This window comes from Alosa pseudoharengus, unplaced genomic scaffold (genome assembly GCF_046254945.1).
Source record: "Alosa pseudoharengus isolate Yale_2024_CS ecotype anadromous, Long Island Sound unplaced genomic scaffold, YU_APseudo_1.1 YU_APseudo_1.1_scf_4, whole genome shotgun sequence".
In the NCBI taxonomy this organism is placed as follows: domain Eukaryota; kingdom Metazoa; phylum Chordata; class Actinopteri; order Clupeiformes; family Clupeidae; genus Alosa; species Alosa pseudoharengus.
In genome coordinates this window covers 21,208,228-21,230,562 of record NW_027468774.1, presented here as the reverse complement: position 1 = coordinate 21,230,562, position 22,335 = coordinate 21,208,228, and the positions used below count along the sequence as shown (strand labels likewise).

Sequence of the window (22,335 nt, the reverse complement as noted above, 5' to 3'; positions counted from 1 at the left end):
TATTAAGAAATTTCTTGCAGTTGTGTCTACCATATGAAAAAAATATATTTGAATATCTTTTCTAAATATTTATTTTCTCTGTGAAAAAAAGGTTCAGATTTTACCAGTAATTGTTAAACTATAGACCTAAGTTATGTGTACATAATGTATAAAAATTTGATCTACTTTTGTTGTGGACTATATGTATTACACTTGCAATATATACAAGCCCTGTGGATGACTCTGTTAATTTGTGGCTGAAATAGTGAAAATGAAGCAGTTCATTGCCAATGCTAATGTCATTTTCTAATGGACCTTGGCAGTAAGAATGAGCCGTCTCAACTCAAGCCTCAGACTGAGCTGATTTGTCCTGCAGCCTTAATCATAACTAATGTGAACGCAACAGTGTGAGGAAGCTTTTATTTTGGATAAATGTTATGATTATGATGATAATAATTATACTGTATTGATGATGACTATTATTATTATGCTAATGATTACAGTCATACTGACTGATTTCTGTCTTTACTTTTTTCTCACCTCTAGTAGATATATAAACGTTTGTACAATTATAAAGAGCCCCATTAACAGGGCAGACTATAACCTTCTACTGCTGAGCCCTGAGCTTGTAAACTTTTTTAAATGTCTGTAAAAGCTATTGGTCATACTGTACATTACATGTGAGAACATAAAAAAAAAACGATTGAGAAAAGCCGACACCTCGCCTGTGAGCAGCATCTGTTACACTTCACACATGACCCAGATTCACTTGTTCATTATTAAACACCTCTTAGCCATGGATTAGCTTTTAATTGACATCAGAGAGGAGTGGAGTGAGATTGGGAGAGTGAGTGAGTGAGTGTGTGTGTGAGAGAGAGAGAGTAAGGATGAGAAAGAGGAAATGCAACGAGAGGAAAAGAGAGGAAATGTTCATGACTGTATGCATGTATGTGTGTGTGTGTGTGTGTGTGTGTGTGTCAGAGAGATGGGAAAATACAGATTTTTGTTTATGGTGTTGGAGGGGTGTGTGTCTGTGGCTGTAACTCACTCAGCGCTGAATAGGAAATAGACCAGAGTAAACTGAGGGGACGCATCCGGACACACAGGATGTGATCCTCACTGGCGTAGCCAGCTGAGGCCCTGCTGGTGGGTTAGCTCATCGCTGATCACAGACAAACAATGAAGCTTATCGCATCACTAATAACGAAATATTTCCTTATTTAGCACTCCCTTTTTATGCATAGAGGAAATCTTATTGCAGTGAACATTTGTAATGAGAAAACAGATATGAGAAGATACTGACCAAAAAAAAAAATTCTGATATAAAAACATTAACAAGTTCAGTTTATTTGCTAGTCCTTTGCTGCGCAGGACTGTCATTGCAAACAATTATACGGAATGAACATAAAATACTCATATAATCATATCCAAATATAATACTGTGTCATGAAGTGCAATATCTTCATGTTAAAGTGTTTCTTGTATAAAATACAATACAAGAGCAAGAACATTTATGAAGTATAAATAGTACGATTTATGGCAGAAAATATTATCCACAGTTTATCTACACTACACAGTCACATGCAAAGATGAATTCAACATGATCACCACATGTAGCCTACAACATATATATTTTCTGCTGCCCATGGAGAAAAAGCGAACATCTGCTTAGAGATAAATGCACCAATATTCATAATAGAATCCAAGAGTATGGATTAATGGCTGGAAATATTATGTCCAAAGATTATCTGTACTGTAATGTGGGTTCATCAGTATGTTACATACAGCATACTTTAGACACAATAAAGGTATCATCTAAGCAATAGAAAGCAATAAAAACCCAAGCAGTCTTTAACAGCAGGAGCTCTACATAACGTACCATGGAATGAACTAGTGTGAGGGACTGTGGGGCTTCTCTGAGATGAAAGCAATGTGCAAGATGACAAGATCTAAGAGCTGAGGAGTTATTCAGAGGACATAGCAGTACGCCATAGATGCTACTGCTGCAGCTTAAACATCAATCACCAATGCAGGTTGTGCACTGGTCTACTGTGCAGATGCAAAACTAACAACTAGAATTGTGTTGCCCCTGGAGTGTCTCTGTGTTACTGGGAAGAATGGTAAGATTTGTCAGATTTACCTTTTAAAGACAAATAAGGCAACAGAGATAGTTAGCATATGGTTCTGTATGTCTGTGAAGTCATAAGGAATTCTGGCAGAGCGAGAGCATTTCAAGAAGCTGCTCGGACAAAAAAAAAAAAAAAATCAGCACTTTACAATTCTGCTGTAATTAGATGAGAGTAAGCAGTGTCTCTAGACGCTCAGTCTGACGAGCTTAATTAACACTTCACATACATAAGTCATGAACAAATGTTCACACGGAGAAAGCGCTAGTTGATAAGGACTGTCACACACGCTGGATGATTACAGAATGTATAAACGTCATTTGTCGAGCACCAATCATGTATATCAGGACCAATAAAACAGCAAACGTGCTTAAAATAGATATGAGAAAAACAGGAAGAATGACAAAGAAGGCAAACTAACAAAACTAGACAGACAAAAAATCAAAAAAGACTACAGAGATAAGCAAGACTAATGTGCATACTAAAAAATCAAATATGTAATAAATTAATATAAAAATGAAATAACATTTGGGGCACTCTCAATGAAGACAAATAATAATGGCCATTAGCACTGGCTCCAGCTGAAAGTAATTAAATCAAGCGGTTGTAAAATAGATGGACTTTGACACAGCAGCTGCACCACTACGATCAAAAGCAACAGCTCTGCTAAGCCCAGCAGCAGTTTGATTGTGATGTTCCACAAACAGCATTAATAGAAGATATTTTCTCAGGGCTTCAGATCAGGCCATTTCCCAAATTAATTTACCCTCTATCAGTTCTGAGGTCAATGAATAATGAGCTTGAGTTATGGCTTGTGGCTGCCCCCTGCAGGATTAGACCAGTACTGCAATTCACTATTCTCAGTGTGCTTACTTGGCCACTGTGCTTTCGTAGAGGCAGAGACATTTACAATACTGCTGCTTTGATGCATAATTCAAGCATGCCTGACAGCACGAACACCAGCCCCACTTATGGCTCCGAGCAAACTCTCTCAACCTCACTCAGATGGCAGAGAGAAAACTCTGAAGGCACGGAACATTACAAGCAGAGAGTAAAACAGAGACATAAACAGAGAAACCCTCCTCCCTATCTCAACCACATCACGATAAAGAATATGAATAAGCACCTCCCTGCTCATCCATAACCAGATCCATCTATCCTTCTCAGTCCTTTTTTTTTCTGTACGCTCAACTCTTCAGTCTTTGCTCCAGACTCAAACCTCTCGACCGCCCGCCGTGGGTCAGGGGGGAGACGTGAGGCCGCAGTGTGCGGGCCCTCAGCAGGGCGAGGAGGTGACCTGCTCGTACTCAGGGCACTTGAGCAGGGCCGGGTAGCTAGCGCTCATCGGGAGCGAAGCTTCGCTGGACAGGTCAGAGGGGCTGCGTCCACGCGCCCACGCCTCCGGGTGCAGGAACTGGCCCGAGTGGTCAGAGCAGTCGCTCAGTCGTGGCCGGTAGAAGCTTGGGTGCGGGCGGTACAGCTCCTCGGCCGCGTAGCGCTTCATGAAGAGGTAGACGGACATCACGCCCGCACTCTGGTGGACACAGACACAGAGACAGGTGACAGGTGAGAGAAACAGACAGAGAGAGCGAGACAGAGAGAGAGAGACCAGCATGAGAACTGCAGGCACAGTGTGGCGCAGGCGTAAGACTCACCTCAGTGAGGAGAAAGGAGATGGCAGCGAAGGCAAACGACCAGCCGTACTTGTAGCTGATGAAGGATTCACTGCTCTTGGTGCTGCTCATCATCTCATCATTTATACTGGAGATGTACAGGACCAGACCCACCACCAGCGACAGGCCTGCAGAGAGAGAGAGAGAGAGAGAGAGAGAGAGAGAGAGAGAGAGAGAGAGAGAGAGAGAGAGAGGGAAAAAGAGGTAAAGAACCGGAGAACAAATTATGGAGAGAAACACAGGAAGAGAAAGAGAGAGAGAGATAACAGGAGAGAGAATGATGGATAAAGACACCGGGAGACAGAGAGAGAGAGAGGGAGGAGGAGGGAGATAGAGAGAGAAAGAGAGAGTGAGTAGATAGATACCTGAGAGGATGAAAAATATTCCAGAGACGAAGGCCAGAATGGTGCGATGTGGCCTGATATGACCCACGTTGTTGAGCACAAAGCCGATGAACATGAAGAACAGGCTGACCAGGGGGAAGGGTGTGGCTGAACGGATCATCTCTGAACAGGGACAAACCCAAAATAGAAATGCTCATTACTGACAGTCACCAATGAGGTCAGACACAAGAGGCTACCTTGCTTCTAACCTAGCACAGAGATTCTGCTCTGAGGTATATATTTCGAACAATTTTTAAAAAAAGTTTAAAACATAATTTGTAGAGAGACTGCATTCTGAAGAAACGCATATTCAGTAATATATGTACTCTATTTATTTATAGGCTATATTGTTAATATTTTTGCAAAAGCACCTTATCGAAGTACCTTAGAAAAATACCTTATCAATATTTCCACTAATTTCTATAATATTCCTGATGAGTTCTCCGAAATGTGTTTGTGTGTGTCTGAGTCACCAGAAGAGGGCAGCAGAAAATGGGACTCACTGAGCACACTGACAGTGGACTCACTGGTTAGCTGAACATTCATGGGCATGATGTACTCGATGGTGAAGCAGCGTCCCATCTCTTCACCTGAGAGACAGATTGTTGAGAGTCACACTGGTACATGAGAACAGGACAGGAAACACTGGTCAAGTGTGAGAGACAAACACAAGGCTGAAGTGACCAAGGAAATGGACACGCTGTACCTTACAGTAATATGAACAGCCATACACAGAAATCCCGAATTAGACACATGGCTTAACAGAAGGTGCAGAACATCTGAACAACACAGCATATAGAATATTTTCATATCATTAAATCTCAAATGATTTGCTTACTTGTGTTCTTGAATGCCCAAAAATCTACAAGTTCATGTTAAGTTGATTGACAGACAGTTACCATCCTGTCTGACTTTCTGATGTGAATGATATCAGTGTGAGTATGTGTGTGTGTGTGTGTGTGTGTGTGTGTGTGACTTTTTTGCAAGAAAATAATGATCCCAATGACCCCAAGTATCAAAAACTGAAAACATACAGTACATGCTCCATTTCACTAGTTCACATTCCGTAATTTTAAACAGATATAATAGCATAATAGAAAAGCATGTTTGGCGAAGTCTCTGGCCAGGGTCCTGAAGTGATTTGCGGGATCGTGCAGGAGTCAACTGTGCAGGCAGGAGTCGTGCAGGATTCCGCCATACACCCCAAAAAATGCATAAAAGACAGGACCACGCGAACAAATTCAACGGGAGAGCGCGAAGTGCGCTAATTTCCTCAGATCAGAGACATTTGATCTGATATAAGAGTGATAGGCGTCGGAGGACCACGGGCAGAGAGTTTTGAGAGCTTGACAGGCCGTTAGGTGGCTGCACCATAAATTTATGAGTAGAGTAATGGCCTGCTGGGATTCCGACTTGCGTAACGGCTCCCACACACAGCTGCGTTCCGTCAACGCATGTCAGTGGGTGTTCCCGACGGTAGCTATGCAAATGACTTGAAGTAAAACCGTAATGTGATTGGTTGGTGCCGTCCGTAGATTGGCTTGATTGGCCGGTGCCGTCTGTCGGTGCAGCAACAGCTGAACTCCTCAACGCGAGCGGCGGGAGAAACGCGACGCAACGGACCCACAATTCAGTTCGGCAACGGATCACGTGAGTCCATGTAAAGTGAATGGGATGCGTCTCCAGCAACGCGATGCACGCAGCTGTGTGTGGGAGCCGTAAGAACAGCGTTGAGCTGCGTTTGAAACCAGAAGCGAGTTCCACTAGCATGCGATGCGAACACCGCGACGCAGTATCCCTATTCATTTCTATGAGAAGCGAATTCTGCACCCGCCTTGCCGCTCTCCATAGGAAATAAATGGGCTATGTGCGGCGCGGTGGGCTTTGCAGCGATAATGGACACGAGCCGTAACGGCTCCTACACACAGTTGCGTTCCGTCAACGCATGCCAGTGGGTGTTCCCGACGGTAGCTATGCAAATGACTTGAAGTAAAACCGTAATGTGATTGATTGGTGCCGTCCATAGATTGGCTTGATTGGCCGGCGCAGCAACAGCTGAACTCCTCAACGCGAGCGGCGGGAGAAACGCAACGCAACGGACCCACAATTCAGTTCGGCAACGGATCACGTCACCATGTAAAGTTAATGGGATGCGTCTCCACCAACGCGATGCACGCAGCTGTGTGTGGGAGCCGTAAGTGTCCATTATTGGCGTAGACACTTGCAGACACCTAGCCCTCTCCCCCGTTGCCGCTTGTGGGCGTGTATATAGGCTAAAGTGTATGGTGTAACGTTTTATCTAATTACACAATGCCAGCTAACGTAAGCTACTAAAGTGGAGGTAGCCTACTTAAGACGTAATACTGTTAACATCTTTTATTGAAACACTCACAAATATCACTGACATGTTCCTCCAAAGCACCTTCTGTCTTGGTTCAAGTCGCCAACAAGGTCTTTTTGATAGGGTGCAATGGCAAACTTGTTCTAAACTTAATGGCTTCACCACTATATAGCTTCATATATTTTCATGAAACCAACAATGATTATCAGGCGGAACAAATATTTCTGGCAGGCTATTGTTCCGGACCGGAAGACAAGAGCAAAGGAGAGAACTTGTTTACCAATGATGTACTTTCATTGGCTAACCGCCTTGCGTTAACCGCTCTCATTTGCATAAAGTTCAGCAGAGCCCAACTTCTTTACTTCTCTGTCACTCCCCGATGTGAGTCGCTACCCGATGTGAGTCACGCATGCTCAGATTGATAGGTTTTACGGCATAACGCCAAGGGATCCGACTGAAATCTATAAAATAATTCACTTTTCTGTTTAAAAAACGTTTTAGCTATCTGAGATTGTTTGATTGCTAACGTTAGCAAACGCCATTCAAGTGACAGCCTTTGTTGTGCTTAATTGCTTACTTAGCCTAGCAGCTACTTGCTTACTGTACTTGCCAGCAGTGAACAAACTTCATTATGTAGGTCAATTTTTATTGATATTACAGAAGTCCCTCGCTAGCAGGCTACTTCAGCCTCTAATCTAGAACTGACATTAGAGATCATGCCGTGAAATTTTGATGCCTTACTCTAAATAATACATTACTGCTGTGTAGGCTAATGTCATTATTCTGTGGCTAATAGCACTGGTAGTCGCAAACAAAGATTCTAGAGCGGAGCAAGATAGATCAGTTACGTCATAGGCATGAAGTACGCTTTGAGCCTGACAGGGCGCCATTTTAATAAGCTCAGCCCAAAATGTCATATACAGTTCCAATTCTATGAGCCCACCTGAACAGCTGTTTATAACGTTACCAGCTGTTTTTTTTTTCTTTCTCGGTAATGAACTGCAATAACTGACAGTGTGAAAGGCCCGATTGATCTTTTTCCAAGTTTACACTGAATAAGGAGAGGTAAATAAGCCTATTATTTAGACAGAAGTAGCTATTGCACTGGTAAATAGATCACATAAATTCCCATTGAGAGACTGTATAGCCTACTGATAAGCTAGCTAGCAGGCAAACTAACTTAACGTTAGTTATATTATCACCATTTTTCTTTTTCCTACCTGTAGGCTATAAGTTTACCCTTTGTTCACGGCCTGCTTAAACACAGCGCGTAAGATATAAGGCTATATCAATCACTAATAAGGTCGAGATTTCACTCAAGCGTCTGATGTTCATAACTTAAATAAATGCAAATGGTATAGGCTAAACACAACCGTGCTTGACACTATTGTATCGTTTCCATGCAGTAAAAAACTCCCAAATTGTCCTGCTTGCCTATGTAAAATGCATATGACCACAGAAGTTCGTTTTCAAAAATCATTAGCCTATTTACAGGCTGCAGCCAACTTAAAACACGTCCAGATGAATCTAACCGTTTGACTTAATTTGTGCAATTATATGTTAATAAAACAATTTGCTTGAGTTATAAAATAGCTGTAGTCCTATTATTTATATACGGACGGCACCTACTGTAAATCCTCAAATTATGGCAGGGGTCTTTTCTTTACTTATAGGCTGCGTAAGCACATGCCTTTATTTAATTAAGCATTATTTACTTTTTATTATATGCGCAATTGTGCATCTTAAGCCTCTCGCAAGCTCAAAAGAGGGCAGCACGCGACTGAGCTTGAGAGCGACGTGAGACCCGTGGTGTAAATATTAACTTTCAGTGTTTTACGATGTCTTTGTAAATTAGGCCTACGTTTAATTAAAAAGTGTTTCTTGCGTGCGTTCATTCTCTCATTCCCTCTCCAAAATGTTCCTGTTCTAGGCTGATCAGGTGCATGAACCCAGCATCGGTGTGCGCATCACATGAATCACAATTGAGACAATAGATTGACCATCTTGTACAACTGCAAAGCCTTATCATAGGCATGTTACATTCATGACATGAAAAATGGAACTTATAGAACGAAAATGACAAATTAGGCAGTCGGCTAAATGTTTTAAACTTGCGCAAAACTGATGAACCCAGCATCGGTTCGTCGCATAAATCAAAACACAAATTGAAGCAACACTGACCATTGGACAATCCTACCACAAAACCTTTCCATAGGCATTCAACGTTTATGACATAAGAAGTGGATTATGAACGCATTTCATCACACGAGACAATTAAGAGCTGTGGCTTTTCGCGATTTGACTGATTCTTGAGGTTTCAGCGCAGTGTTGACTTGCATGCGCGTCTTTTTAAGATGGTGAGCGTAAACGAAGGAAAGCCCTCTAATCGGACGTGCAAGACTGACAAGTAGACCGTGCCGTCTGTGGCAACAGTAGGCCTTTGTCAAACAGATGCTTTCTCTTCGATCTCCACAAATTAAGCTACAGTTAATTCCTTAGCCGTTTGAATAAATTTGCGTGTGCGATTAATAACGCGACAGACAACGTTGTGTTAAATAGGGTACAATACTAACTTTGTTCAAAATTAATGAAATTTAAATGTAGGCTACCTTTAGACTACTTCGTTTCCCAACAAAGTAACGAAATTACATTAACGACGCTATATCCCAAACATAGGCCTATTGAACTTAGTTTTGGTGGATGATGGACAGATGTCAGTGCCCTAGCCTAATTTACCCTCGGAAATAATTCAACATTGTCTTTACACAATATATTTAACTGGTCTAGACATGGTGTGGTCTATTGGGTTTCTCGTAATTTCAACATACAGCTTTAAAGAACAAATATTGATAACATTTTAGGATCAGCGCCATAGGATTCCCACGGTAGCCAGCGTCTGTGACGACACCTGAGCTTATTAAAATGGCGCCTATAGAGTCATAGAACGTACTTCAACATATCCAACGTATTTTCCAGACAGTAATCCATCTTGCTCGTAGCGCTCTAGAATCTTTGGTCGCAAAAAGTAGCAATGTGACGCATGCGCGACTCACATCGGGGAGTGACACCGCCTCTGTTAGAATGGCTGCACCGCCTTCCCAAGGTGCATTGCGGAAGCGTAAACCACGCCTTGCCGATCTCCATAGGAAATCAATGGGCTATGTGCGGCGTGGTGGGCTTTGACACGATAATGGACACGAGCCGACAGAGCGTCCGTAGTCTGTAGAGGGGATCTATCCATGCGATGGAAAAAAGTAATTAGCCAAAATTGTATAGGGCTGCAGGAGAGATGTTGAAAATGACAGCCCAAAACGCGCGGTTGTGAAGTTCGCCATCTAATGTACCCCAATTTAGCAAAATAAGCAATTAAAATACGGAGCAGAGATACACGGTGGTGTAGGTGCTCCCTTGAGCTAGGAAAGGGCTTTAATATGCTGGCACTCTCTGAACACAGAGGAAGGCAAAAAACTCTCAGATATTTAAAGGTGAAAAAAATTCCTTTCCTTGCCCTCTTAGCAATGAGCGATAGAGCCACAGCTCCTGTGTATCAGCTACCTTACGGCCAACGCAGGCATTGAGTTGGGGTGAAAGCGATGCTCCCTTAAATACATTTTGTGATCACCACATAGATTATATTTTGTTACTATTTCATGTAGACATGGTCTCAGATGAGATGCCGAGATGGGATAGGGTGGTGGCACCAATCCAGGGAAAGGGCTGGGGAAAAACGTGGGCTCGAACGCGGTTCGCGCCGGCGGGAGATGATGGGGAAAGGAAAAACCTAAAGACGGAAGGGGGAGGAGGTTGCGCAGCACCCTGTTTCGGTAAAGAGAAAAGTGGGGAGGGTAGATTAGCTGAATAAGAGAAAGAGGCCGCAGTAGCGCAAGACAAGGTAGAGGGCTGCACGCGGGCTGCCATAACTTGCTGAGTTGAGTGAGCAGGGGGAAAAGGCTGATTAGGAATAGAGAAAGAGGCCGCAGTAGCGGCAGGCAAGGTAGAGGGCTGCACGCGGGCTGCCATAACTTGCTGAGTTGAAAAACATGTTGCATGAACAGAGGGGGAGACGCTGGAGGAACGGAGCTCTGCGCTGCGGCAGAGTTGATCGGCTATAGGAGTGGAAAGACAAACTGATTGTTGGAGAAGGCAAAGCAGGTCTGCTTTCCCTGCAGAACGAGTGACCAGGGTATGCAAATGAGATGCAATGTATATGTATAGGCTTTCATTGCAAATAAAAACCCAAGCAGTGATCTGCTGGCATTGCTCTTAAACTATGATCAATCCCCCCACCCACCCCAAACCACCCACTCCCCTTAAAATGTCCTTTAGCTATTGCCATGGTGATAGTTGTCAGGGAGGCAGCGTTTTTACCACGCTCTCAGTTCCACCCATGTAATGAGGGCTTGTCTGGTGTTGCTAAATTGGCTGCATTGTTAGCGAGGGCAGACAGCTCCGGGTGGCGCTTTGGTCTCCCCCTGCTGTGAGCCATCACTTTCTGGGTGGGTGTGCTGTGCACATGCTCTGCTCCAAGATGACACAGTGTGCCAAAGCCTCCGTATCCTCCAAACATCAGGGACCAGGGCTGTGGTTATAAGCCCAGAATAGCAAAAAAGGGAGACACTTTTCTGAGACTATCTGTTTGTTGACAGTGCAACACTGTCAACAAACATAAGCAAACTTGTCTGATTCCAATTATTGGTTTCTTTGAGTTTGTTGGTTTCTTCCTGTATTCCCTTGCTTCTTTCTGAGTTTTTTCACTAACACTGCAATATATTACTTTATGACTGTTTTCCAAAGAGTACATTTGCATATTTGCAAAATATTAAAAAAGGATTTTTGCTTAAAATATTAATTTCTTAAGAGAAATACTACTATTACTACTAAATTACTACTAGCAGTTGGTGCTGTTTAAACTTATTTATAAATGGTGCACTGTTAATGTGAGGTCCAGTTGTGTTAATTATAGATAGTGTATGCAGTACCCTCCACAATTGTTGGCCCCCCCTGGTGAAGTTGAGTAAGAGATGTAAAATATATTTGGCAATGTATACTATTGTCACATGGAAGGAAGCCAATTAGGAAATATCTAATCTTAAAAGAAGCAAATCTACTCTCAGGAAAAAAATGCAATACCAACACATACAACATGTTTTTTTTTTTTGCTTAAAAAATGTTTGGGAATAGGCCTACTGTGCGAATTATTTGTGAAAGTAAATTGGGACTTTTTAAGAAATGTTGAAAGGCTCGTCTGTTCACCGGCACTTAATTAATAAATTTACAAAACGTGAAAACGTTTATTTACATTGTTGCCAATTATTCTTATTGTTGACATTTTATATTCTTATTGATATTGTTGTTATTATTACTATTTTTTAACTAATGTAGTGTTCATATACTGTAAGTCACTTTGGACAAACTTATTAACCAAATACCATAACCAAAGACCCTCTCTGCCATAACCATAACCAAAGAGAATCTTTGCTCTAGCATCTACACAGATCTGAGTAGGCTACAGCTAGTAATCAAGGATCTTTGCTACAGCTGAATGAACATTCTACCCTTTGTTGCTCCTCCAGATTTAAAAGACTACATTTATTGCTGTGACAACATCAGGTAGAACGTTTATTTGCAAAACTCCGAAGATTTCATTCCAAGATGTGCAAAGTAGAATCTTGAGTGAATTCCAAGAATCTGCTAAGTCACTTCAAAGCGAACAGGTGAAAATAATGAAGCTCTGCGAACTTTTCAGCTACTGTCTACCGATCCAAAAGAAGAAGCACAGGAATGAGAGGGTTGACACCAGCAAGAAGAAGAAAAGAAAGGAGGCTAAGCACCTCAAGAAGGAGATGGCAGACAGGAGGAGAAAGGAGGCCCTTGAGATGGACATCTCCAAGGTGTAGAGTGTGGAGACTGTAGTAGTGTCTCGGGATGAGGTGAAGGATAGGCCTGCAGAGAGACTTGAGGGTGAGCATACAGTGATCGCTATCCACCATGCTGAGATGGCTAATGCTAGGCTCGTGTCTCGCCCAAGAGCTGAGAAAGAGAACATCAGTGAGCCTGATCAAGAGACCAGCAAAGAGGGCTGCAGTAAGTATAACATTTTCAGATAGAATAGCCTAAAATAATCAAAATGGACTTATGAATAAAAATAATTATTTCATCTCTCTCGACAGCCCTGATCGAATCATCTGTTGACCAAGGGATACCTCAGCTGGACGAGGGGGGTGGTAGGAGCCCATCTCCACTGAAGGTTGATGGAGATGGTGATTGAGACTTCAGCAAAGAGGACTGCAGTAAGTATCACATTTTCAGATGGTTGAATAGAGTTTAAATGGACATTTTAATGTTGTCAGTCTTACTAATTATAATAATTTCATCTGTCTCCATAATGAGTCATCTATTGACCATGGGACAATCAGCTGGACGAGGGGGGCGGTAAGACCTCATCCCTGTTCCATGGTAATGGAGACGGAGCGAGACCTGTGCCTCAGTTGAAACTGGACTGGCACAGACACCAGCCTACAATTGGGAAGCCCACACCACAGGCCGGTGCGTGGCACACGCCTGACACCCCTGAGAAGAGTGACGTGATGGAGGAAGAGAGGAGGAAAATTCTGCATGGATCTTTTGAGAGGAGGGACATTACTACCCAGAATACAACCACACAGGCCACACTGACCACTGAGGAAGACAATCCCACACCACAGCCTGCTGTGTGTGTGGCACACAAATAAAATCCCTGAAGAGAGAGATGAAGATAGAAGGAAAATTCTGCACGGATTTGTCAAGAAGGGGCCTTACTACATGTAGGCCAAAGAGGGAATTTAGATAGTCTACATAACATTGCATTAACATTTGTGTTTACAATAAATGTATTGAATTTCATTTAAATCATACTGCATTGTGTTGTTCCTCTATTATCTCATGTTACATTTATTTAAGAGATTTTAGAGTTGAGTAAAAATGTATATACATTTCACAATGAAAACAATGAGGAAAAATCCAATCTTGAAGGGAAGCACATTTATTCTGTTACTTCATCAAGGAATAAATATTTTTTACAAAAGCAGTTGCCAAAATTATTGGTATCCCTCCATATAATAGGCTACTCTCTAAAGTTGATAACAGCTGTTAGTCTTACAACATCTAATAAAGTTACAGAATGCAACTTGCTTTCTACAGAATCTCTCCAGATCATTCAGATTCCTGGGTCCTCCCCTGTGCATTCCCCTCTTTAGCTCACTCCAATGTTTTTTTATGGTGGTTAGGGGGTTGACTATAGTCCTGCCTTGTATGTAACATGCTGTTGCATTTTAACATTGTAATCGTTTGGTAGAATGAAAAGCCATTTGAACTAAAGCTACTGATATTCATTGCCTAAATTGTGATGCCCCAGACGCCCCTTGGCGTCGTGATGCACGTGGTGGTAGCAGCGGCACTGTTGCCAAGGACGGTTGCTTGATCTACAGGTGGCTTTTCCACTGGAGGCTTGAGTGCAGGGACACGCAGATGTCAATACTCACACAAACATGCACATGCACGTCGTACACACACAAGCTTGCACGCATGAACACACACACACGCACGCAGACACACACACGCACACGCACACACACACACACACACACACACACACACAGGCACACACACACACACACACACACACACAGTCTCATTTACCTGCCATGAAGCAGACCCTCCAGAGGCCCGAGTGCAGGGACATGCGTATGTCGGCGCTCTGGTTGAGCGGCAGGATGACGCCCTCCTCCAGGTAGAGCCAGTAGTCGGTGCTGACGGCCACACCGAGGAGGCCCAGGCCGCTCACCGCCAGCACACTGCTCAGCAGCGTCAGTGCCTTCCGCCCACACAGGCTCATGCTGCTCCCGCCGGCTGACACTAGAGGGCGCCAAAGCAAGCAACACGCGCGCACACAGCACCTGTGAAGAGACATGCATGAAACAGACCGCACACAGACACGGATGCTTCTAATGCAGACTAATGTGAACTTGTGGAGATCAACGTCAATATTCTTGCATACTATGTATTATGATGATGAAGTATATTAAAAAAGTAAAAGTAACAAAAAAAAACACTGCAGAACCTCAGAAAGACACTCGTGCAAATAAATAAACACAAAAGAACATATCTCTCCACATTTTCCCTGAATCATTGCAATTAACATCAGGTGAGTTTCCCATGCATTACAGCACACCAGCAGTTACAATGCTACCTCAAAAAAGCTATAACTCAGTAGGCCTACCGGGATGCTTAGAATGTTATAGATTCTGATTGCCTTGCGGCTCTGACACCTGAGGGCTGAAGGGTGTCATGACACCCCTAAGGGTTTTAAGATCTTCAGGTTATCTGAAGGCCAAACCACAAAAACACTTTTTTCGGTGGGTTTCCTCATGTTGGTATGTAAAAGCGTGTGATAGCTTCTTAAATGGAATCAAACAAAAACGCACAAATGTATAGTTGTCTGTAAATGTGCCATTTGTATTTGAATCGATATAATATGGAAAACGCTCTTAATAATATCCTTATGGAGAATGATGACATGATTTCATGACATGATTTCCGATCCAAGGTTATTTCAACTGGTAGGCTACCTAAAGGTGATGCACCTGTCGAAGACGGTCGAAAGCTGATCATGTCAATGATCACCTTGATAACTGTCCGATTTTAGATTTACGCACAGCATGACCATGGCAAAAATTAATGCAAAAATCTTAAATTTTACAGTTCAGAAATAATATCACAAACCACAAAGGAACATCTTCGTAACGGTCAGTAGTGATCAGCAACACATTCTGAACCGGCGGGTGCAAATCAAGCACATACTGAACACATATAATTGCTCACGTAATAACACGAGTGCTGTATCACTTTGCCATTGAAAACATAGCTGGAGTTAATGAATTGGCATACTTGGATCTCTGGACACCACAGTAAAAAGAAATAAACAAAGAATGCAGGTGGAAACTTTTACCGTACCTGGAGTCGCGTGAGCTGCTGTGCGTAATTTGCGTGTTCAGTTCTTGCAGTTGGAGGCAGTCCACCCTCTTGCTGCCTGTGTAAGTATGAGTAAACAATGCGAAGGGCGAGCACACCAGTTGTGATTGCTGTTTCTGTAGTCAGAAGCCTTACACAGGGATGAAGACGTTAATTGTGCTGTGTTTCAAGTTCTTCTCGGCTGTGGTGCGGTTTAGGTTGAACTAAAATGGATTTGTTCTTATCCTGCACCTCACAATGCTCAGTTGGACCTTGGACGTGAATTAGAAACCCATCGTTCCTGAACCCAATGTGTCTGTTGTCTGGTGACCCAATCGTTTCAGTGGAAGAGTCAGATTAGGTCGTGCCCTCCTTCCCACTAGGTCCTTTTCTTTCCTTCCATAGGCATTTAGTTTTGGTTATTTCAACTGAAGGCGGCGCTGCGCAGTGCGATGCATGCTGGTTGCACGTGCCAAGCCCTTGCATACTCAGAATTTATCACATTTTGCGCCAAAGCAGGTGATTTGTTTAAGGACAAATCAAATTATGTAATCAGGTGCTAATCATATTCCTTTTAATTCGATCCATTTGCCTATATACAGTATATTCAGAGTTAATAATATACTATTGGCACATTCAGACACCGCAGTCGTTTTGGACATAATGGGTATGGCCTGTTAAGTGGAAACTGAGCTTAACAGAGAAAGCTCTTACTATACAAATGTTGGAGAATGGAATTATTGGTGATATAAGCTTGACTTTACATAAGTTAAATAAGTGTATACATTTCAGTTAATTAAAAAAGAAAAATAATACTTGCCCATTGACTTGATGTGAAGAATGCCAATCTCCTGGAATTGTACCATACTTCGTAGCAGTCTTCCACTCTCCTGCTCAGTCAATACTGCAGTCAATGATCTCAGTTCCTTGTATACATGGTGGTCAGATCCTAGGGATTTGTGTCATGTGATGATCTTTCTAACATTTCAACATGGTATTTATTCACAGTGTAAATAAAGATAATAAAAAAGCATAGGCTACTGCATGAAAAGCCTGACAATTTTAATTTAAAGAAAAAGAACTGGGCCCCAAATTAAATTATGGGCGTGTGATTTCAGTCATTTAGCAAAGTGTCATGAACTAAATGTATTGTGTTGTGTGTGGGAGCATTGAGCCGGTCTAACAATGTTTGTGCTTTGAATCTTGCTCATGGTATTAAAATAGCAAATACATTTAGTATAGTTATGCATTTTTCTTATTTTTAAATTAGGGCCCCTGGTATGTGATGATTGAATGTTTTGATTGTATACTGTGTATTGGTGTGTTAGGGATCTGATTTCTTTTGTTTGATCTGAGCTCAGGTTTAGCATTTCTATTTGGACAGCTCTTGTATGATCCCTTTGATGCCTTAATAAAAGGCATGGGAAGCTGGTATCTGACATTTATAATGAGTAGATGAGACCCACACTAGAATAAAGAGCACTGGAGGAGGCCAAACTATTTATTAAGTATGATTATAGCTGGTGAGGTCGATTTTGTCCCACCAGAACAAAGTAAATGATTTGTGTCCACATACTGCTTAATTTGCAGAGATGTTTTTATATTCATGTTTATCATCTTACATTGAGCAGCTCTGACTTCCCTTGTGTGTTCTTAGCTTGGGAAGTAAAACTCTTATTCACTGTATGTCTGCAATATGTAAAGACATATCGGTAATAACAGTACTTTCTATGAACCCAGTATTCATACAGTATTATAAACACATTCATAAAGGGGCATAAATAATTTATAAAGCCTCTTAATTATTGGCATCATATATAACTATTTATACATACTCATGACTGTGTTCATAAAGCATTATGATGTTACTGTATATGCTATGAAGTGGTGAAATAAGCTTTATAATCCTTTGTGACACTTCAAGCTTTCAAGTCTTACACGGTCTTATTTTTGCTCTATTAAAACCAGTCGCTCCTTTTTTGTAAGACTTTGTCTAGTCTTTTCTTCAGAGTGCGAACCACCTACAGCTTCAAGTCTTATACGGTAACATCATAATGAACAAAGTCATGAAATGCATACATGGTTAGATATACTAATGACAATACATGAGTCTTTATGAATGGTTTATAACCTTCTATAAATGTATTCATAATGCTTTATGAATACTGGCTTCATAGAAAGTGTAATTTACTGGGTTCATATAAAGTGTTACATATCTGATGTGAGGTCATAGACAACATTCCTTGGTATGGAAAAAATCCACTATTAACCTTTTCAAAGACCACAAAAGCTGAGTATTTTTAAATACATTTATTCATACACAGTATCCTTCACACCACAATAAACAAAGAAAACATATACTGTAGCAGGATCCTGGCAAACAGCATGATAGGTGAGTTGAAAGTAGAGAAACGTAGCCTAATTCCAGAAAGCACTCCAAGGATTCACCCTCCAAAGAGAAGATGAGCTCAACAGATGATTATCTGAGCAAAACCAGATACTTTTGTTTTTCGCTCCATATTCGCAGGGCATCTGTTTGAAAGGTCAAATCAAATCTTGAGCTGTGGGGCTACCAAGGTGTGTGCCCAATACACAGATCAGGCAGCTTGTCTGTCCTTGGGGCTAGTGCATATCTAAAGATGAACCTGTGTACAAGTTCATCTACTCTGGAATTTCATTTGATTGCGCGAGGGATCCTACTTTGTGGTTAAGACGAGCATTCTGGATGATTCTCAATGTGAGACAATGTTCCAGAGTGGCTGCCTCTGTCATCATGGTTCATGGAACTAGAACTAGTTGAAATGGTTTTGCTCCCACAGGTTATATTTTGGTACCCAAGATGATATTAGTATTGATATGATATAATTATTCTCAAATATGCTGAGGGGTCTGATAGAATGGCATGACGCTTGAGGATCATTGAGGACTCGAGCTTTGATCAGATATGATGAAGTTCAACAGTTAGAGCACCTGATAATATCTGGGTAGACACGATTTGGCACATGTGGAGAGAGGATTGTGGTAAAGATTCTGGAATCTTCTATACCTTGTTAAAGGGCAAAGGAATGACCGTACATAGTGGCTTTTAGGTCTCTAACTACTGGTCATGGAATAGCCACTCTTATAACACATCAGAATTGGTATGGAGAAGAGTATGTGTACATTAGTAGGCTTTGGCACAAAGAGTGTATGAGAATACAATGATGTACAGTATGTCATTTACTGCAGAGATGGATCTGATTGTTTTAGCTGAATTCAATCAAAGCATGTGGAGCCCATAGTCCAGGAGAAGTGTGGCCTTGTAATACAGTAGTGACGTTTCCTGATGGAATTCCACCAAAAGTTTAAACAAGCTTTCGTCAGCAGGCTAAACACAATGCACACAAACAGCCGAGTTCTTCAAAGCCTAAATGTTAGAATCACTTTTTAGACATGCTTGACTGAATCCTTTTCAAATTCTTGGAAAACAGAAAATACACTATATAACTGAGAGAAAGAGAGAGGGAGGGAGGGAGAGAGATAGATAGAGAGAGAGAGAGAGAGAGAGAGAGAGAGAGAGAGAGAGAGAGAGGGGTGTAAGGCAGGACAGGTGTCTCACTTGGCAAGTCGTATGACATCCGAAATCCATGCTGACAGACCTGGGGTCTTTGGAACATGCTAAAACCTTGTTTTTACTGCATGCTTGTTTTGCCTAACCTTACATGCATGAAGCAAAAGCCCAAAACAAAACGAAACAAAACAAATAAAAAACTCAATAAAGCAGGACATGTTGAGCCACTTCAAATAAAGGATCAAGGCAAGCACACAATCAATCAGCCCACACTTCACAGTCTGTCCTTAGATACTGCTTACCCTACTATATTATAAATTAAAAGACAAACACATAGCCAATACATATGTGATATGTGAATACATATTACAAGGTTTTCTGATACCAAAACTATCAAAGATTTAGCCAAATAATCTCCTTTTTTATATATAATCTAAACATGTAGAAATCTTTCACCATCTAAGTTAGTAAAAGCACATTCAATTCTTGGTATAAAATCTGCAACTTAGTCTTTTGAAACTGCCTGTTTAATATTTACAAAAAATAAAGATCAATTATTGTGTATTTTTGAAAAGTAAACACCTTTGTTGTCAAAAATAAAACAAAACAATAAGACATGAAAAATGAAAATGAGCTTACTCCAAAAAGAACAATGCAAAATAGTAACTTATCAAGACATAAAAACCTACAAGAAAAAAAACACACAAAACAAAACAAAAATCATATTTTGTGTAATACATAACCTCACGTTCTGAGCGTGGCGTTGGATACTGGACAGACAGAGCCTCCCTAGTGAATAATCTACTGAGTATTTTTCGGCTCGGAGGAGAAGAGGCATGCGGTGGGGGATTGACAGGGTCCTGCAGGCAGCACCACAGCCCCCTAATTGACTGGCCCTAAAACACCTCACACGCCTTCTGGACGACGGGAGGACGGACGGACGGCAGGTAACCGCTCCGCTGCTAGCATGGGGAGGTGCCGCGAGCATCATGCGGCCAGTGAGCATGTCCACCATCTCACCACTGTGCTTCCGTACGGTATATGTTACTTGGTCAGCAAGCAGGGCCCCCGCTTACCAGTATTTTAAAAAATTACTCAAATTACTTCTGCAAAGCAGTGCAAAGTGTGTTCATATCCAAACACGTTTGCTCAGTTGCCATTCACCTCCTCTAAGAATGATACAAGAAGCACATGTCATCAGAGTTTCATCAGAAATTCTCTCATAGCTTATCTTCTGTAATTTTAAATCTGTTCTTCTACGTAATTTTACACCAAAGTTCATAATATATGTATCAGTTGATGTCGTCTTGCCATGCATTTTCACACTCCGCTGTGAACAACTTTACTTTGTCCCTCATATACTCTGTAACTGGCATCGGTCACCTCTGCTATGTGAGAGAGGGTCCTCTGAAGGACATATTAAAGTCTACAGCCTCAGTATACTGCAGGCTGCTGTCCACTGGCAGAGGTGAGGGGGGGAGTGCATCAGAAAGGGTCTCGTCATGCTCAAACTCAGAGAGTTCAGAGAAGAGATACAGTATCCACAAAAGAGTCGCTAAGTAGGAACTTGCTAAATGCATACAGACACACTAAGATAGAAAACAGTTTGGGTGCAGGTATTGTCTCGTTTTGGCACTCCCGAAACTACAGATGACTATTATTTTATACATAATAATTTTGTCAGTTTTTACAAATATAGATATATTTGTATATATATATGTATGATATATTGAATACCGTAGTTGTGATAGAAATGGCAGTAAGGTAGGTAGGGGGGGAAGGAGCTCTAAAACAGCTGTAAGTCTGCATGCTTCACGAGGGGAGAAGAGAAGGCGGCGGTGCACAACGGGAAAGGCATACTGCGGATGGAAGAGTATCACACTGTCTATTGTCCCTTGGAATAGCGCACCAGACGTGACCGCAGCGGCCACCTCACACACATACACTGAGCTGGTTTTTTCAATCGGAGAGTTGTGGACCCTAACCAACACTGACTGTCAGGAGATCTGGGGGACGCTGGCTGAGCTTTGCAAATGGGACTCACATGGTCTGGACTTTGAATGGACACAATTATCTCTGTATCTCTCTCTTTTGGGACTTATTATAAGTCATTTGGTGTAAAACAGGTTTGTAATGCCAGAGACATAATGACGGCGGGAGAATTGAATGGGGGAGTCTGTAATGCGAAAGAGGGCAGAACTATAACTGGAAGTCTGCCTTGTATTGTACATTGTGCCTCTCCTGCACGTTCTGTTTATATCTATAATTGCTACAGCAGAAGCACTATCACATTGGGTGCATGTACGCACAGCAAATCTGGGGAAAAAGTCAGCATTTCAGCCTTATGTCATTGACTACTGACAATTGTTTTGCCATTCATGTCAGATTTAAACAGTGAATCCAGCGATTTACTTCTAATGTCTGTTTGACCATTTTATGCAGAGTTATGAGACTCTCCTCTTTCCTTTCTATACTTATTCATTTCATCTGGCTGACGCTTATATCCAAAGCCACTTACATATGTCAATTATTACAGGCCAGTCGACTCAGAGCGATTCGGGGTGAAGTCCCTTGGTCAAGGGCACAACAGTGGCACACAGCCAGACTTAAACCAACAACTTGTTGGGCTGCCCGGCTCCCTAACCACTACACTAGACTATTTAGATAGGAGTCCAATCTGTTTTGTCCAAAATAGCTGTTTGGAGGTGTTTCCAAGATGGCTGCTAATTAGCGATACTTGCCAATACAGACTTTGGTAATGCCACAATCTTGCCCCTGTGCTAAGCAAAATGCATTTACATATGGGGACCTTGTTGCTAGTAAAAATGGAAATTCATACTTTTTCCTCGGATAAGATGTTGAATTTTGGGTTTGAATAATTCTTTTATGGTGACCATCTGTAATGACGTTTTAATTACAAGCAATTTGGATTTGCATGTCCTGAAGTGCTCAAAAGCCCCGTTCCCCCTTCAGCCTCTCCCTCGGCTCCTCCCAGTGGCCCCTCATACGACACTGCTGTGCAGGGACGGGTGGACGAACTGCGGGTTGATGTAGGAGAAGCCGGCGAACTCGCTCTGGTCGATGTTGGCGATGACGAGCTGGTCAGGCGGAGTCAGCACAGGCTGCGCGCGTGTGAAGAACTTGTCGAAGTTCTCTGCTCCTTTGCCGCACTGCACAGAATAAAAAAGACAGGGACAGAAACATCAGATCGGTTGGATCAGAAGCTGTCCCCCGTATGGCCTGGACACAGCTCTAGTCTGCTGGCCTTATCTGTGAATGGACACTGATGGAGTGG

The 22,335-nt window shown here is 42.1% G+C and overlaps 2 protein-coding genes across 2 annotated transcripts in view; both read right to left on the bottom strand.

The window, feature by feature from the left end:
• Positions 1–3,381: 3,381 nt before the first annotated feature.
• On the bottom strand, positions 3,382–14,393 carry cacng5b (calcium channel, voltage-dependent, gamma subunit 5b). Its single transcript, XM_076266836.1, has 5 exons — positions 14,180–14,393; positions 4,665–4,751; positions 4,144–4,284; positions 3,761–3,906; positions 3,382–3,639 (listed from the first exon to the last, which is right to left on the bottom strand). Exons 1-5 carry the CDS (start codon positions 14,373–14,375, stop codon positions 3,382–3,384), a joined length of 828 nt encoding a protein of 275 aa, XP_076122951.1. The 5' UTR covers positions 14,376–14,393.
• Positions 14,394–17,785: 3,392 nt separating this feature from the next.
• The window catches only part of prkcab (protein kinase C, alpha, b), a 135,652-nt gene continuing 131,102 nt past the window's right edge, over positions 17,786–22,335 (bottom strand). Inside the window, exon 17 of the mRNA XM_076265264.1 lies at positions 17,786–22,210. Within this exon, the coding sequence (XP_076121379.1) occupies positions 22,043–22,210 (168 nt within the window). The 3' untranslated portion in view covers positions 17,786–22,042. The remainder of the gene's footprint in view (positions 22,211–22,335) is intronic.